General features: G+C 51.9%; 1 protein-coding gene across 6 annotated transcripts in view; it reads left to right on the top strand.

The window, feature by feature from the left end:
- The window catches only part of INPP5A (inositol polyphosphate-5-phosphatase A), a 181723-nt gene that overhangs the window by 48401 nt on the left and 114705 nt on the right, over positions 1 to 18617 (top strand). For all 6 annotated transcript variants that reach the window (XM_057530898.1, XM_057530899.1, XM_057530895.1 and 3 more), the window contains exon 2: positions 14534 to 14575. Coding sequence is in view for 5 of the 6 variants with exons in the window: in XM_057530899.1 (XP_057386882.1) it covers positions 14534 to 14575 (42 nt within the window). In the remaining variant the exon portion in view is untranslated. The remainder of the gene's footprint in view (positions 1 to 14533; positions 14576 to 18617) is intronic.

The raw sequence follows: 18617 nt of genomic DNA, 5'->3' as shown, positions 1-18617 counted from the left end.
GCCCTGGGACCCCCCCAGGAGGACGTGACGCCCCAGGGGCCGGTCAGCTGCAGAGGTGGCCTGCCGGCGGCTCTCTGGCGCCTTTGCGGCCGCGCGGCCCCGGCCCCGTCCCGCCGGCCACCTGCCCTGGCGTCCTCTCCCCGAGGGCCTCCCTCTGCCAGCGCTGCCCCTGCTCCCCGCGTCCGTCCTCAGGCCTTCCGGGCGGAGAGGGTGCGCAGCCGCCGCTGCGGCCAGCACTGTCCTCCCCGGAGCCCGCGGGCTCTCGCGGCCCCGGGCTGTTGGCCTCTTCGGGGACCCCTCCTTCCGGACGCGTCTGCAGGTTGCACGACACTGCAGTCAGCCGGTCGATGTTTGAGCCCCTGCTGTGTTCCCTGCCGGCGAGGCCCAGGCAGTCACAGAGGGACAGAGGGACAGAGGGGCCGGGGCCCATCCTGTCCTCTCCTGGCCCTGACGGGACCGAGCCGAGGTGCTCGCGTGTCAGGGGGCTCTCTGGGCCGCCCCCCGCGCCTGGTGCGTGTGCGCGGTGCCTGGGGTGGACGGTGCCTCCCCATAGCCCGTCTGGCGCCCTGCGGCCTCCTCCTCCGGGACGGCACCAGCGAAGGAGTCGGGGTGGCCGTGTGACGGGTGGACGCCCGGGCACGTGTGCTGCCCGCGCAGCTCCCTCAGAATCCTGAAGCCACGTTTCGTGGATTCTCAAAGTACGTTTTCCACCTTTTCCACCTGTCTGAATTGAGACTAGTCTTCAGAGTTCAAAACCTCGTGGGGTGGCTGAGGCAGGGGCGTCTTGAATGCGTGAGCGTGGCCGTCATCCCTGGCGGAGGCGTGCCGCGGCTGAGGGACCATCCCAGAGCCGGCGGCCTTCTCATGCGGCCTGAGTCTACCCTGCGGGAAGAGGGGGCCCTCGGCTCTGTTCCCGGTGGGGGCCCTGGGCTGGCGGGGCAGTGCCTTTCTAGGGCCCTGGGGTGGGGGAGCTGGGATCTGGCCCCTGGCTCCCTGGTGCCTCGTCCTAGGCGTCCCTCTGCCGCTCTCAGCCTGGTTCCCTCCGCGATGCGGGGCCCTGGGCCGCGGAGAGAGCGGGGCTGGGAAAGCGGGCGGCCGCACAGGCTCAGCTGAGCCCCCGGCTGGGAGGGCGGGTGCAGAAGCTGGGGGGCCCAGGCCAGCGGGAAGCAAGAGGCCCCCTCAGAATGCTGGGCGGCGGTTGCTCAGACAGACCACTGGCTGGCGAGGGCAGGATGAGGCGCCAGGACCAGTGCCGCCCTATGGCTGGCCAGGCTGTCACCCCAGGTGAGCACCGAGGGGCTCGGGGTGGGAGAGGGAGGGGGATGGAGGGGGCGCTCGGCGAGAGCGGGGACCTCCGCTGAGGGTCACAGCTGCTGTCGGGATGCACGCGCCCTGCTCGCGCTCTGTTGGCCTGGGGTCACGGTTTTGTCTTTCAGTCCCGTCCCCACCCTGGGTCCTTCTGCCGCTGACCGTGGAGGCTGCTCGTCCTGCAGGGGGTCCGTAGTTTGGGTCCCTGGTTGTCTCTCCCTCTTGGTTTCGGGTTAGATATTGGGGGCCAGGTGCCCCCTGCCCCACCTCGGGAGCCCAGCTGCTCCCGTCCAGGAGGAGGGCGACCTCCTTGCACACAGAAGGTCAGTCAGAGGTCTTTTTTGCGATGCTCTGTTTGGGTTTTCTCATATTTTGCCTTTTTTTTTTTTCCTGTATTTTAAGAGTTCTTCAAATATTAGGAAGATTAACTTCATCTGTGATATATATGACAGATATTTTCAATCGGTTTGATAGTTTTTGATTTTGCTAATTTTTTTGCCATGCAAAAGTTGTTTTTATTTAAATTGTAGACAAACATATCATTCTCTTTAAAAATTGTATTTGGATTTGAGTCATAGTTTGTTTCTCCGAATGAACTTTAGAATCAACTTATCTATTCGAGCTGGGTGCGGACGGGTCACTTATTGGCATTGTCTGGGGGAGAACTGCTGACTTTATGGTGCTGAGTCACTCTCTGAGGACCAGGGAGGGCTCTCCAGTGATTCACGTCTGTTTCTTGTCTCTGCCAGGAATGTCTTAACACTTTTCTCTTATAAAATTGTCACATTTTAAAATTTATTCCTAACTTGTACCTTTTCTTACATTGCTGTTATAAATGGGGCTTTCTTTCCCAACGCATCTTCCTACTGGCTATTGTCTGTATTTATGATGGCTGTTGATTTTGCTGTGTTCCCTTTATATCCTGCTATTTTCCCTGAATTCTTCTGCTGTTTGTTTTAGTTCTACCGTTGATTCCCTGGGTTTCCCAGATGCACTGTCACGTCATCTGTGGGTGCAGGCAGCCCCGCCTTCCGTTCAGCTGTTATACCCGTAGTTGTTTTCTCGCTTTGATCTCATTCCGTAGTATCTTCGATATAAGGTTACGTGGACGTGGGAATAATGGGCATCTTTGCCAAGTTCTCGACCTTAGTGGGAGGGGCTAGTATTTCCCCCACAGAGAAGGGGCTAGCTTTAGGATGAGGTGCAAAGGTGTGTGTGGTGTATAACTTTTCCAATACATATATTCTGTGATATTCAAAGTTGTTGCTATTAAATAAGAAGTAATAAAAATAAAGAAAGCTTTTCAGTCCAAAATAAAATACAGAACTATGCCATTAACTGAAGGAACATAGGAAGGATAAACATAAATCCAAATATTATTGAATAAGAAAACAGGAAAAACCCAGGAAAACAGTAAATTAAGGAAATGTTGAGTTGTTTGAATACGTTAAGTGAAATAAATATTTGATAAGGCTGATTATTGGAGGGAGAGAGGAAGGGAGGGACAGGCAGATAGACTGACCACACAGTAGCACTTGGGGACAAGGATTCCTCATACAGTTTAACCATTTGAATTGCATTGTAAATTAGATCCTTACCCTAGACGTTATACCAAAATAAAATCTGAGCGGGGAAAAATGTTTAGAGTGACACGTTTCATTTCGTTATACACACACAGACATGTTTATAATATCACGGACATGTATGGGTTTTCTATGCTGTGTAACAAATCATCACAGACCTGTGGTTAGAATAGGCACCCGTTCACTGTGTCAAGTTTCTGTGGGGCAGGAGTCGGGACGGCTGAGCTGGGTCCTCTGCACAGGGTCTCATCTGGAGACCCCAGGAGGGAAGGTCTGTGGGTCAGCTCCCTCAGGCTGTTAGCAGAAATCATTTCCTTGTGGCTGTAGAATTCATGGCATCTTGCTTCTTCGGGGCCAGCAGGAGAGAGAGAGAGAAAGAGAGAGAGAGAGAGAGAGAGCCCTTTGGTCCCAGCCTCTGACCTTTAGATCCTCTTTAAAATGGCTCACCCGATATCTGATAAGGTCGGACTTACCCAGAATAATCCCCCTTTGATTAACTTAAGATCAGCTAATTACGGGATTTCATTACATCTGCAAAATCCCTTCACCTTTTCCATATGTTACCCAATCATGAGAGTGACATCTTACCATATTCACAGCCCCCCCCCCCCCCCCGCCACCACTCTTGAGGGAGAGTGGTGGTGCAGGAGTGAATGCCTGGGTGGGGCACCTGCAGGCTTGTTGGGATTCTGTCTGCTCAGGGAGCACCTATCATCCTGGTTCATTACAGTTTTATCATAAATGTTGCTTTTATTGAAAAACTTTTCATTTCATTTTTTTAACCTTCATTTATTTCTTCTCCATCATTTTTCCCTTATTTACATCCAAATATTTGACCTATATAATTTTCCTTCTCCCTGAAAAACTTTTGAAAACATTACTTTCAGGTCATGTCTACCTGTGATGAATTTCCTCAGTTTTGTTTGTCCAAGTAAGTCTATTTCCCCTTCACTTTTGAAAGATGATTTTGCTGGATACATAATTCTAGGTTGGTGTTTCGGTTTTCTTCTTTCACCACTTGAAAGATTTCGCTTTCTGTCGAGAAGTTCACGTAATTTTCATCCTTGTTCTTCCATAGATTAGGTGACTTTTTTCCCCTTCCTTCTTTCAAAGTTTCTCCTTGTCTTTGGCTTTCAGCAGTTTGTGCCTAGGTTCAGACATTTTGGTATTTATCCTACTTGGTGTTCTCTAAGGCTTTTGGATCTGTGGTTTGGTGTCTGTCATAAATTTTGCAAAGTTCTTGGCCATTGTTTCTTCAAACTTTTCTTCTGCTCTCTTCTCTCTTTCTCCTTCTGGTATTCCTGTTACATGTATGTTTTATCTTTTGAAATTGTCCTACAGTTCTTGGATGTTCTGTAATTTTTTCATTTTTTTAATCTCCGCATTTAAGTTTTGGAAGTTTCTGTTGACGTATCTTCAAGCTCACTAATTGTTTCCTTGGTTGTGTCTAGTCTGTTAATGAGCCCATCGAAGGCATTCTTCATTTTGTTACTGTTTTTGATTTCTAGTATTTCCTTTTGACTCTAAGCGTTTCCATCACTCTGCTTATATTTCCCGTCTGTTCTTGCGTCTTGTCCACTTTTTGCATCACAGTTATTTTAAACTCCCTTTCTGGTAATTCCAAAATCTGTGTCGCAATTGAGTCTGATTCTGATGCATTTTTAAAAATGTCTTTAGGGAATTCCCTGGTGGTCCAGTGATTAGGACTGCACACTTCCACTGCCGGGGGCCTGGGTTTGATCCCTGGTTAGGGAACTAAGATCCTGCAAGCTGCGAGGTGCAGCCAATAAATAAATAAATAAATAAAATAAAATGTCTTCAGACTGTTTTTTTTTTTTTTTCTTGCCTTTTACTATGCCTTGTAATTTTTTTGTTGAAACCTGGACCTGATGTATTGGGTAATAGGGACTGAGGCCTTCAGTGTGAGGCAGGAGCTGGACTGTGTTTACTGTTTGCTGTAGCTGTGGTGTCAGAGACTTCACATCCCCCAGTGTCCTGGTTTTGGGGCTCCCCTAAGGACTCCTCCTGCATCTTGCCCCTGTTTTGGCTGGAGTCACTGCCATTGCACTGGAGCCCTCCTGGTGAGGTGGTAAGGAGTGGGGGAAGGGGTGTTCTACAGTCTGTGATTAAATCTCACTCTGCTAGTGGCCCTGTGTCCCTGGGCTGTGACCCTCACACATTTCTTATTTCCTTCTCCCCATCCCTTAGATGAGGTAGGGAGGCTAGGAGGGGGAAACGTCCTTCCCGCAGGTGGGCTAAGGCTCTGGCAAAGTCCCTCTCTGCCGAGTGGGCTTTTGAGAACGCATTGGGTGTATTTCACAAAGGTTACTCTTTCCCTCCCTCTGCCAGAGCCAAGAGGGGATCTTCACTGTGAGTACTCTGTGGGGTGCCTGGAAGTAAAGCCTAGGAAAATGTGGTGGCCTGCTTAAAATTGCGGTCCAAGGAGCTTCCCACGTTCACGCTGTCTGCACTCAGCCTCCAGCATTTCTTCAAAATTACCATCTATTATAAGTCTTCCAATGAGGTTCTGAATCAAGCAGCTTCTCTTCCAGGTCTCAGGGGGGTGGTTTCCTAGCCATTTCAGCTCTCTGATGGGTCCAAGAAAAGACGTTATAAGGATAGGAGTGAGGACTTGCAAGCTCTTTACGTCATGGGCTGCAGCTGCAAGTTTCTAGTTAACGTTTCGGTTCATTTTAGAGATAATGATTTGATTTTCTTAGTCATTAGTATGGCCGGTTGTATTAGGGGCTTTCCTCATATTGAACCGTCCATGCATTCATGGTTTATTGCACTTAGTTCTGATTGTGAATTTTCAATGTGCTGCTGCATTCTTTACTGTAGGGTATTTGCACTGATAGCCACACGTGAGACTGGCTTGAAGTTCCCCTTTTTTATGTATGCTGTCTTTATCTTGTGTATATGTCAGTATTATATCTTTTTTTCATGATAGAGACTTTAAAGTTTTTCTTCTTTTTCTGTGACCTAGAGCTGTACTGTCTAATAATGGCTAATTATATGTGACTGTTATACTTAAATTAATCAAAATAAAATAAAAATTAAAAAACTCAGTTATTTAGTCCACACTAGCCACCTTTCAAGTGGAAATTTAGCTGGTGCCAATAGAGAACATTTTTATCGTCACATGAAGTTCCACTGGACAGCGCTGATCTAGAGTCAGAGGAACTTCCCATGTCTCTGAAATCTGCACTGTCCAGGCCAGTGGTCACTAGCCACAGGTGGCTTTTGAGCAGGTTTGTATGTGTGGTGTGTTTGTGGTGTGTTTGTGGTATGTGTGGTGTATGTCTGTGTGTGTATCGTGTGTGTGGTGTGTGTGGTGTGCTTGTGGAGTGTGTGTGGTGTGCTTGTGTGTGTGTGGTGTGTGTATGGTGTGTGTAGTATATGTATGGTGTGTGTAGTGTATGTGTGGTGTGTTTGTGGTATGTGTGGTGTATGTCTGTGTGTGTATCGTTTGTGTGGTGTGCTTGTGTATGTGTGTGGTGTGCTGGTGTGTGTGTGGTATCTGTATGCTGTGTATAGTGTATGTGTGTGTATGGTGTGTGTGTGTGTGGTGTGTGTTTGGGGTGTGTGTGTGTGTGTGTGTGTGTGTGTGTGGTATGTGAGTTATTGGCCTTCTGACTTACAGTGGCTTTTTGTGCAGTAATATGCAAATTAGCCCAATAGCTTTCATGTAAGCTGCAAATAGTTTTCCCTGTTTGTCATTTGCCTTTTTTTTTTCTGTTGTTGATAGTGAATAGTAGTTGTTTCAAATGTTGCCAAAGTATTCTGAGAGCTTTCATTGTTTTTCTCTTCCTCAAGCTTTTAAAATTAACAGTTAAAAACATGAAAGTAACGCATGGTAATAATTATAAGCATATTAAAAACGAAGAAAAGAAAAGAAAAAGAAATTGCTTCAAATACAACTACTCAAATTTTGGTGTTTTTTTTTCTCAGTCTTTTTTTTCTTACCCTGATAAGAGGGTTCAAAGCAGCTGCCCCACTGGGAGGGCCCACGGCTACCTTCCGCTCAGCCATTCATTCCTCATGGACCCACGTGGGTCTGTCCGTCCTGCGTTAACCTTGGCTCGTGGGTGAGGAAGTGGAGGGCGAGGGCGGCCCGTTTCTGCAGGGGCTCCTCTTCAGATGGTTGTGCTGGTCTGGTCCTTGCCGTTGGGCTTGTGCATGGGCACGAATTATTTTGTGTTCCTTCCATCTCTGTTAAGGTATAAACTGCTTCCATGTTAATATGTGCTCATCAGATGTTGTATTTTTTGGTAAAATACACCTAGCATAGTATTTATCATTTTAATCTTTTGTAAACGTACAGTTCATCGGCATTACATCCATTTACAATGCCGTGTGATCGTCACCACTATCTACACCCAGAACTTCTTTATCATCTCATGGATTTCTTTCTGTTGCCTCCTCCTTTCCTTCAGCAGACATACTACATGACTTTCCTTATCAATGAGCCATCTGCAGTACTATTCTGGAGTATTCTTAATTGTAATTCTCTTGTAAATGATGTTATCGTGAACTTCTTTGTGTGCAGAGCGTTTTTGTTGTTTAGAATTACTTTTTTTAGGATCAACGTCCAGAAATAGAATTTCACATTGGGAAGGAATGAGCATTTTTAACATTTTTCCCAGCCACATTTTGATAGTTTTTGTATTATTCTGCAAGGTCATGAGAGCAAACTGAGGGTGTTTAAGAGGTAAGTAAGGTGTGTGCTTTCTTCGAATACACACAGAGCCCTGCCTGGCTCACGCTTTGGGCTGAAATGAGAGTGTTCCTTTAAGAGCTAGTACGTGTGTTTATCTTTTATTCTTACTTTAGTGGCTTTAAAAATCACTCTGCACTAGCCAGATATGGCTGCGACGCCGAGGAGGCCTCCAGGCCTTGCTGAGAGCCGCTCAGAGTCACCAGTTTGTTAATTTAGACGCTGGGACGTAAGTGGCCCCGTGATTGCAGCCCAGCAAGACCTGTTTGGGTGGGGCTCTCCGTTAAACGTTGCCGTGCTAAGGTAGGTCTAATTTTATAGACAATTCTGGGATACGTACATTTGAAAGAATCATTTTTGTGTTTGGTCTTGGCAGAAAAGCAGGCCTCTGTGTGTGTGTGTGTGTGTGTGTGTGTGTGTGTGCGCGCTCACGTTTTAACGTGTGAGCGTCTATTTTCTAGATATTTGGAACCACAGTGACAGAGCTTTTCCGGTGTTTCTGCTGTACCTTCCCTTTTTCCCACGGCGCCGTGGGAGGTGTGTCAGGCGTGTGCACGTGCGGCTGTGCGGCTGTGCGCTTACCCAGGACAGGCCCTGGGCGGCATCGCCTCCGCTCCTCCGGTAGCAGGAGCTTTCGGTCGCCCTGATTTACCTCCTGGAGGACATCGTGGTCTGTTGTTAAACTCCTTACATTCTGTGAGATAAGATTTGAGGCAGATATTAGGATTTCAGACTGTAATTCCAGTTGTAACTTTCAAGAAATCAGTGTTTTTCCACACATCTTCAGGAATGCATTAAGAAAGGGAAGCAATAGGGCTATATGTTGGGTGGGGACCTTCTTATCTGTAGAGTTTAAAAATTACGTATTATGTTGGCATTGCAGACCGTCTTCTCATTCTTACTTTTGTTTCCAGTGTTCGTCCTTTTGATGTGTGTTGTGTGGTCACGGTACGTGGTGACGTTGTGCTGTGTTGGGCAGCCCCAGAGTTTTCTGCGTGTCTCCGTCGGGTGGACCTATGGGACTTCCCCTTCTTATCACTGGGCTTGAAACTTGCATTTTTTTTTTTAATTAAATAAGAGTAAAATGCAATAACGTACATAAAACAGCCCCAGAGACTGCCGAGCCGCAGCCTTGCGGGCCTTCCTCCAGTGGAGCTGCAGCTACTTCAGACTTGTTTCTCTTTAGTTTTGTTGTGGTCAGATACACATAACATACGACTTACCACGTGACCCGAGTGCCAGGCTCAGTGGCATCAGGTACATTCACATCGTTGTGCAGGCGTCGCCACCATCAGCTCCAGGACTTTTTCATCTTCCCAAACTGAAACTCTGCCCCCATTAAACACTCTGCATCCCCTCCCCACCACCCCTGGCCCCCACCATCTGCTTTCTGTCCCTAGGGACTTGACTGCTGTTGGGACCCAGCATGAATAGAGTTAGGCAGTATTTGCCCTTTTGTGACTGGCTTATTTTACATAGCGTAATGTCTTTAAGAGTCATCCATGGTGGAGCATGTCAGAATTTCCTTCTTTTTCGAGGCGGAGTAATAGCGCAGTGTGTGCATAATACCACATTGTGCTTGTCCTTTCATCCACCAGCGGACACTTGCGCTACTTCCACCTTTGGCTGATTGTGAATAACAAATGCTGCTGTGAACGTGGGTGTGCAGATGGCTGTTTGAGTTTCTGCTTTCGATTCCTTTGGATAAATACCCAACGTGGAATTGCAGAATCATATGGTGAATTCTATTTTTAATATTTTGAGGGACCACCATACTATTTTCCAAAGTGGTTGCACCATTTTACATTCCCACCAACAGTGCACAAGGGTTCTAACTTCCCCACGTTCTCACCAACACTTGTTATTTTATTTATTTATTTTAAAATAATGGGTATGAAGTGATACATCATTGTGGTTTCGATTTGCATTTCCTTAACGACTAGTGATGTTGAGCATCTTTTCATGTGCTTATTGACCCTTTTTGCACCTTCCTTGGAGAAATGTCTATTCCAGTCCTGTGCCTGTTTTGAATAGTCTTATTTGTCTTTTTGTTGTTGAGTTGTAAGAGTTTTAAAAATATATATTCTGGATGTTAACCCACTATCAGATATATGATTTGCCAATATTTTCTTACATTCTGTGGGTTGCCTCTTCACTCTATTGATAGCGTCTTTTGATGCACAAAAGTTTTAAATTTTGGTGTAGGCCAGTTTATTTTTTCTTTGGTTGCCTGTGCTTTTGGTGTCATAATCCAAGGAATCGTTGCCAAATCCAGCGTCACGAAGCTTTTCCCCAATGTTTTCTTCTAAAAATTTTATAGATTTAGGTCTTATGTTTAGGTCTTTGATCCATTTTGAGTTAATTTTTATATATGGTGCTAAGTAATAGTCCAACTTTATTCTTTTGTATGCAGATACCCGGTTTTCCCAAAATTATGTGTTGAAATTACTGTCTTTTCCTTATTTCATGGTCTTGGCACCTTTGTGAAAAATCATTCGACACACACGTGATGGTTTATTTCCAGGCTCTCTTTTCTGTTCCACTGGTCTATACGTCTGTCTTTTTGCCCGTCCCATGCTGTTTTGATGACTGTGGCTGTGAAATCAGGAAGTGTAAGACCTCTAATTTGTTCTTCTTCTTCAAGATTGTTTTGACTGTTTATGGTCCCTTGAGATTTCATATGAATTTTAGGATGGGTTTTTCTATTTCTGTAAAAAAAGTAGTTGGAATTTCAGTAGGGATGGCATTGAATCTGCAGATTGCTTGGGATGGTATCAACATCTTAACAATACTGTCTCCCAATCCATGAGCTCGGGATGTGTTTCTATTTACTGATATCTAATTTCCTGCAGAAATGTTTTGTAGTTTTCAGTGTACAAGTCTTGCCTTGGTTATCTCATTCTTTTTGATGGTATGGTAGATGGAATTTTCTTTATCTCCTTTTTGGATTGTTCATTGTTAGTCTATAGAAACACCACTGATTTTTGTGTGTTGATTTTGTGCCTTGCTACTTTGCTATAATTCATTTATTAGTTCTAACAATTATGTTTTTTTGGTAGCATCTTTAGGGCTCACTATATATAAGATCATGTCATCTGTGAGCAAAGATAATTTTATTTCTTCCTTTCCAATTTGGATGCCTGTTGTTTCTTTTCCTTGCCTAATGCTGTGGCCAGGACTTCCAGAACTGTGTTGAATACAAGTGGTGAGAGTGGTCATCCTTGTCTTATTCCTGATCTTAGGGGAGAAGCTTTCCATTTTTCACCATTGAGAATAATGTTGGCTGTGGGTTACTTCAATTTTGAGTGTTAGAATCTGTAGGCATTTCCCCCCTTAGGTTCCTTTCTGTGCTTTTATGTCTAGGAAGGCTATCTTTCTACCATAAGGACAGCTATCTGCTTATGTCTTCTTCTGATAGTTTTTCCTGTTTCAAGTTTTGTGTTTATCTCCTGAAGTCATGTAGAGCTTATTTTGTTTGCAAAGTAAAGAAAGGATCTAATATAGCAGTTTAAAAATAAGCGTTGAACTAGTTGACTACTGCCTTGGCCCTCGCCCGTGTGACGCCCCATTACTTCCTGCAGCTGCCTTAGTCCTGTAGTTAGGACGGGGGTTGCTGTGTCTTCGAGGGTCTGGGTGCCTTTCTCTGTCAGGGGGCATGAGGCAAGCATGCTAAAATGATTCTCAATTCCTTCATGCTTCCCGCCGAAATAGAATTCTTTTATAAGGTCCTTTTTTGTTTTCCTTAAAGTCTAAGCATTACAGAAAAGTACAGATCACCCCACAACCCAGAAAGAGCCATTATCCACGTGTCCCCAGCTCTCTGTGTGCAGGGAGCTGCAGTGAGCAGGGTGGGCTGAGTGACCAGGGGCCACACAGCACTGCTGTCTTCAGTCCAACGTCAAATTGAATTCTACTGGAATTTTCAGGAGAAAAAAGTACTGGCTTGAAACCGAAGGAACTTCTCAACTTGAGAAAAATGCAAACTATATATCTCTCTAAAATTCTCCTAAGTATATGAAAACTTAAAAACAAACTTTAAGAATTTGTAGTTTGAAAATACATCTTAACTTTAGACCATGTTCGTGAACTGCCTGCTGTAAAGAAATCACTCTTCTTCTGCAGTGGTTCTTTGCTTGCCCCCCCCCACCGCCACCGCCCGGTATAGATTTAGTATCTGCATTTTGTCAGGTTTCTGACATCACGTCTCTCCACGTCTAGTCCTTAGTCCTGTGCGTAGGTGGACGCCAGCCTCGTCCCCGTGGTCTTTCGGTTTCTGTTTCTGTTCCTGAGTTCTGGGCCTACGGGTTCCGCATCCGTCTGTCCGTCAGTGACCGGGTTGGTCTTGCTGTCCATCTTTCCAAATCCCCTTTTCTCAGAATACTGTTCCCTTTCAAGCTTGGTCAGTTTTCCTTCCCTTTTAGGGAGGCATTTGCTCTGCATCTGCTTCTGGATCTTTTTTGTCCTGTTTTCCAGCTCCCTCCTCCAGGACGCCCATTCCTGCTGCCCCCCACCCGCTGGCTCATCTGTCTGGTCCCCTGGAGGCGGTTCCCTCTCCTTCCCTTGGCGGCCACTTTTCAGGCTTGGACCCTTTCTGTGTCGTGTTGCTACGAGGGAGTTCCCCTCTGTCACCCCGTTTGGTATTTTGTTAGTTTGTGGGGAAAGAGCTCTTGACCCAACTTTATTGACCATCTTGGCCCCAGTGGTTTAGAGAGTTGTTATTGTCATATTGACTTTAAAGGTGTCCTGCTTGTACAGGGTACGCATACTGTGGTGTGCAGGCTGGGAGGGGGACCGGCTTTTCCTGGTGACAGTCGTTGAGGGAGGACAGGGCATCTGGGACTTTGCACTCGAAGTCCTCTGTCTTGGATCACCCCGGGGCCCGAGGCCGACTGACCGGCCGCCCCTGACCGTCGCGTCCTGGCCACGGTGCGGGTTGCCCCGCGTCCCTGGTTCAGGTGGGGGATTGTTCGGGTCGGTGGGAGAGGGGTGCGCGGTGCTTCCCGTGCTCTCGGAGCTGTGCCGCCGTCACCACCGTCAGCTCGGACCACCTCCACCCCTCAGCCACACCTGGGGCCCGGCCACAGCCTGCTGCCTGTCTCGGCGGACCTGCCTGCTCTGGAGCTCCGTAAACTGGAGTCAGACGTCGCCTGTCCTTTGGTGGCAGGTTTCTTTCACTGAGCACAGTGTTCCTGAGGCTCGTCCACGCCGTGGCCCATGTCAGTGGCCGCCGTGTTCGCTTGGACCGCGTTTTGTCTCTCCGTCCATGCTGGGCTGGCCTTTGGGCAGTTCCTGCCTTTCGCCTGCCGGGATTCCGCGGCTGCAGGTGCTCGTGGCCGAGCCTCTGCGTGGACAAGCGTTTCCACGTCTCTTGGGCGCGTCGCTGGGCCACGGCCAGCGTTTTGAGGCAGCGCCAGGCTGTTTCGCACAGCGGCTGCACCGCCCGCACCCTCCTCCCCCGTCCCCAGCCGTGTCTGAGGGTCCGCTCCTGCGCAGTCTCCGCAGACTGGCCGTCTTCTCTCCGTGTCAGCGTCCCGGGGGTGGGGGCGGAAGCTCGCCGTGCTTCGGGTTTGCGTTCCCCTGACGCCTAGTGATGTTTGGCATCGTCCGCGGGCTGGCTGTCAGTCTGTTCAGACCCGCTGCCCGGTCTTTCCGTGGTCGGCCTGCCTGCTTGGGCTTTTCTTTGCTCACCTGGGAGGGTGACAGACAGAGGCACGGCGTGCCCTCCTCCCCGTGCAGCACGTGGGGGCTGGAGGCTGGGCCCCGGCCCCGAGCTTGGCCTTGGAGACTGGAAGGCCCCACACCCGGCTGGACTCTGGCCACCGTCTCTGTTGGGCGGAGGCGCGGAGCCTCCTCCACACCCTGCTCTGCAGTCTGCAAGGCTCTGGTTTCCCAACCATTTTTCCCTTCGTTCGTTGCTCTGCCGGCAGTTCAGTCTTCCTGCCCTCGGGACACACAGGAACATCAGCGGGCGACAGCACCTCCCGCGTGGCAGCCGTGCACGCCGGCGTCTTGGGCCGTGGGTGACGCGTGTGGGCCCAGCTGTGGTCAGCCTGGACCCTGGCTCCGGGCCCACAGCCTCCGCGTCCAGAGCTCTGCTCGGATCGGGGGTCTGAGTCCTGAGGCGTGGTGGGTGGGGTTTTGTTTCTTTTGTTTTGAATTGTGGCAGAAAACACATAACATTAGATTTATCATCTTCGCCTTTCTAAGAGTGGTCCAGCAGTGTCAGGGGCGTTCACACTGACGTCACCAGATCTCAGGAACTTTTCGTCTCCTGTGTCTGAAACTCTGCACCCACTGGACGTATGTCCCTGCCGTGTCTCCCGTCCCTGTCCAGGCCTGCCGTGACCTCTCAGCACCTTGGCCACGTGGGGTTGCGTTGGACCACGCCCCTCACTCGGCTGGCTGGCCTGGTGGTCCAGGACCCTGGCAGGCTGTGTGGGAAAAGGCGGCGTCCTGTTTTCTCAGGGACCGGGCACCCTGTGTTGGCTGTGCCCTGGGGTGTCCGCAAGCCCGAAACCAGCACTTGGTGCCGCGTGGCTCTTTCCACGTTCTCAGAGCCTGTCCCGGGCGCCCTGCCGCTAGGTCCTGCCGGACACCCCCGCCTGGCTGCGGACAGCCCCTCCCAAGCCCCCCGCCCCCCTGCCCCGGGGACGGAGCAGGGCTGGAGGTCAACTCTGGATCCAGGGCTGTGGTGCCTGCCCATCACCGGGCGAGGCTTGTCCTCGCTCCGCCCCTTTTCCCTGGACGAGCTGTGGACCAGCCCCCCGTGCAGAACGGGGTCTCCCGAGTGGAGCAGAGTGTCCCCCGCCCCGTGTCGCGCCCTAGCCCCTTGGTGAGGGTGGCAGATAGGCCATCACATTGGTGTCTGCTCGCGGTCGTCAGGGCTGTGTCACTGGCCTGATTGTCTTTTCTTCTTAATTTACAGCCAGAAAACCTCCAGAAGAACTGGCTGCGGGAATTTTATCAGGTAAGAGCCTCGTGGCGGCCGGGCCCACGGGAGGGGAGCGGCTCACGTTGCGAGAGATCATGTTTCGTCCTGTGGCCTCGCGCAGGCAGCCGGGGGTCCCATCCACTTCCCGGTTCCTTCTCAGAGGCCCCTCCCTTCCCAGATGCCCCCACCCCGGCCGGGGTCTCTGGTTGTCGGAGGGGAGGCTGTCAAAAGCTGGTGGGGACATTTGGGTGCGTTTCGGGGGGCCCTGGGTTCTGGGCAGAAAGCGCGGTGACTGGCTGGCGGGTGGACGCTGGCCGGAGGCTCTGGGGGAAGCCTGTTCCCGGCACGTTCTGTGGAGCAGCTGTTGGTCGGGCCCCTCGTCTGTGGTCAGTTCTGTCCTGGATGCCGGGGGGCCGCTCTGGAGGGACGACAGAGGACTCTGCTCCTGGAGCCCGTGCTCCACGGGGACTGGCGAGGAGCACAGCCAGGACCAGCTCAGACGTCCCCCCACGAGGACCAGCCTCGCCGTAGCGGGGTCCTTGGCGGAGCGCGTGGGGCCCTGACGGGGCGTTGAGAGGCCACTCTGGGAACTGGTGGACGAGTGGGGCATCCCGGGCTCCGCGGGGCTGCAGGCTGCCTGTGGGCCCCCAGGAGGCCAGTGTGGCCGCAGCCCGCAGAGCCCGGGGTAGGGACAGCGTGACGAGCCCAGCACGTGTGTTCTGTGAACAGGAGGAAGTGCAGGTATTGGGGGCTGGCCTCAGGGCTGCTGAGACCCCAGGGGCTGAGGGGTGGCACCTGGCGGGTCCCCTCGGGGGCGCTCGGTGTCCTGACCATCCCATGCGGGACACATGGGCCACTGGGCAGCCCTGGGCTCCTGCCGTCCCTGCTGGCACTGGGGGGTGGCCACCTGTCAAGTCTCCACGCCCGACCCCACCAGATGCTCAGGCCACTGGTGGGGACGGGGGTGGGGCGCGGGTCCCGCTCCCGCTCTGGAGAGGCAGCCGGATCCAGAGGGAAGAGTCCAGTGAGGTGTGTCTGCCTGGGCTGTTTGGAGGCGGGCGGTGGTCTTGGCCAGGGAGGTGGGTCCCTGGGGAGCATCTGAGGCCCCGGAGGGTGGGGTTGGCAAGAGGCCATGGGGGGGGCTGTCTGTGGTAGCGAGTGGGGCTCGTTTCCCCGTCACCTGGAGATTCTGAGCTCTTCCTTCCTGACAGTCTGCCCTGCCCAGGTGGAGAGCTGACCTCAGGGCCCCGGCCGAAGCCTGGCCTGGCAGAGCCGTCATGACAACTCCAGGCAGGCAGCTGTCCGAGGGGGCAGGGCGAGACCGCCTTCCTGGCCGAGGGCTCACCTCGGGGGCGCGGTCCGGCTTCAGCGGCCCCCTCTGCCTGTGGCCGTGGAGGGAGAGGCCCTGGTGTGTGGCCGGAGCCATCCGTCCAGCTCTGTCTGTTCCCTGGTCTGTGTGAGTTTGGGCCAGAGCGGCTGTCACGTTAGTTCGTTCGTTTTCCATGGCTGGGCCTCGGCAGTGCCCGAGGAGCACAGGGTGTGAGATGCGGTGGGTAGCGGGCCTGGCCCCGGGCTGGGATGGGTCTTGGCGGTGACGGCCTCAAGGAGGCAGGCGGGAGGCCTGTTCGGGCGCCGGGCTGCCCTCGGTGAGAGGCCCCTGGGAGCGGTCACGGGGAGCCGGGGTGGGACCCCGACTTGACAGGCCCCAGACTGGAGGCGCGGGGCTCACGTCCAGCCTTCCTTCCCCTCCTGTTGCACTGGTGACCTGGAGCCTCGGTGCAGTCAGGACAGAGAGTAGCCGGTGGTCTGGGGGTGAGTTCAGAGGGCGGCGGCTCCGCCTTTTGTGAACTCTGACCCCCGGGAAACACAGACCTCCTCGTTTCTGAGCCTCCTGGCTGCGCGCTCGGCCGCGTCGGGCGCTTCCGGAGCCAGAGCCCGGCCGGCGGGCAGGCAGCTCGGTGCTTCTCCCGAGGTCGGTGTGCAGGGCGCCTGCGTCCTTGCTGGGACACTCCGCCTCGGCGAAGGGGATGGAACGTAAGGAGTGATGAGAGCTGCGGACGTTCTTCCCGGTTTGCGCGCAGAAGCCTCTGGAGGAGGAAGCAATTTCAGTGGCAATTCTTAAAAGTAAGATTTTAACACAAGCCCCCCCGCCTTTCTTGGGCCGACTTGGTCAGTGGGGTTCTCAGCCCCCTGCCCTCAGCCCAGCGGCTGTGGGTCGGGAAGCCAAGCGGCCCCACCCAGAGCAAGGCCGGCGCTGGCCCAGGGCCCAGGGGGCAGGGCCTTGAGACACAGGGTGCTGGGTGGCTGTACGTCTTTAAAAAATCCTAGAGTCTATTATGCAGTTATGATATTTTTCAAAGTAGGCTTTTAATGACCTGCTTTTATAAACAGGAGAGCTGAATACAACCTTCATGTTTTCTAGAACCCTTGGAATAATTTTTGCTGTTTTGTCAAACTTGATCACCGTAAAAATGCAGGAGACAGGAGGAAATACCGTTTGCGTCCCCATCCTCAGTTCTGAACTAGGATTTTCACGTGCTCTGTCCCGAACATGGCCACGGCACCAGAGAGGGTGGTCAACCTTCCAGAAGACGCAGAGCCTGGCGTCACCCCTGCTGGCCTCCCCGTGCTTCCCTGCCCTCTGTGCCCATCCCAGCTCTGACCTCTCCCCAGGCCTCAGACTCCTGGAACCATCGCCAGCGACCCTCACCCACTTCCAGGCCAGCGGCAGCCTTGCCAGCCCCCTTCATGGGCCCTCAGGAATCTCCCTCGGGGCCGCCACACCCCGCGCTTTCTCTGTGAGCAGCGGAGTGCCCTGCAAATGGAACCCAGGTCCTGCTGCCCTCCTGCTTCCTGTCTCACGGGCTGAGGGCCCAGGGTCCATGCGGGGCCTCCAGGCGGCCCCACTCCCCCCGCTGCCTCCTTCTGGCCCTGCTCTGTTCCCAGGCATGCCTGGGGTTCGGGCCTGTGCCCTCACTCCCCCGCCCCACTCTCCTAGCCCTTGCAGTTGCGGCCCCTCGGAGAGGCCCCTCCCGGTCACCCTCTTGGCCTCCCCCAGCCTTATCTTGCTCTGTGGATTCATCACTATCTGAACTTGTGTTCTGGAAACGCAGCCTCCACCTCTGCCGTGGCCTGGATGTTTGTGTCCCCTGCCCCCAGATTCATGTGCGGAAGCCTCATCCCCAATGTGATGGCATTTGAGGTGGGTCCTTTGTGAGGTGATTAGGTTCAGATGAGGTCATGAGGGTGGGGACCATCATGGGATAAGTGCCCTTATACAAAGAGGAAGAGACCATGGCTTGGGAGGTGCCAGCCACCGTGCAGGGTGCTGGGGGCCAGAGGGGAGTGCGCCAGACACCCCGCCCTCGGGAACTTCCACGGTGCTGCCAAGGTACAGCCGGAAACAGCCCAGGGTGGCTCAGGGCCGCTCTGGGCTGGGGTGCAGGAACCGGCTTGCAGGGTCCTCAGGAAGGCCCTGGACGAGGCTGCAGCCAGACCTGAGGATGGGCAGGCGCAGCCATTCTGCCTCTGATGGTCACTAATCCTAGTGACTGCAGGCCAGGTCGGTGGGAAGTCGATTTTAACTTTCCAGTTTACAGAGACGGTGCCCTTGGGGCAGGGCCCGTCCTGCTGCTGCATCCCTAGAGCCTGGAGTGTGTCTGCACGTGGTGTGTGCTCAGCTCTCAGCTGAATAACAGTGGGGAAACAGCACAAAGCAGAGGAGGATAAATAAGTGTCCCCACCCCCGTTCTGCCTCTGCTTGATGTCACACCCTCATGTCTAACGTCTCTGTGTCCCGGGGAAAAGGTACTTTCCTTAGCCAGTCGCAGGTCAGTGCACTTGGACAGCTTACTCTTTGTTTGGTAAACTGGGAAATCTTTCTATGTAGATTAATATACACTCTCTCTTTTAATGGCTTCAGGGTATTTCATCAAATGGATGGATAGGCCATCATGTTTTAAAGTCATTTTTCTATCGATGGCCCTTAGCTTGTTTCAAATTTATAGTAATGCTATAGATAAATTATAAAACAGGGATGATGCTGGCTCACATCCAAACATGAAAAATGAGCAAGTAT

The sequence above is a fragment of the Balaenoptera acutorostrata genome, chromosome 16, assembly GCF_949987535.1.
Source record: "Balaenoptera acutorostrata chromosome 16, mBalAcu1.1, whole genome shotgun sequence".
Taxonomy (NCBI): domain Eukaryota; kingdom Metazoa; phylum Chordata; class Mammalia; order Artiodactyla; family Balaenopteridae; genus Balaenoptera; species Balaenoptera acutorostrata.
The sequence above is the reverse complement of the archived record's forward strand: the minus strand, read 5'-3'. Positions and strand labels throughout refer to the sequence as shown.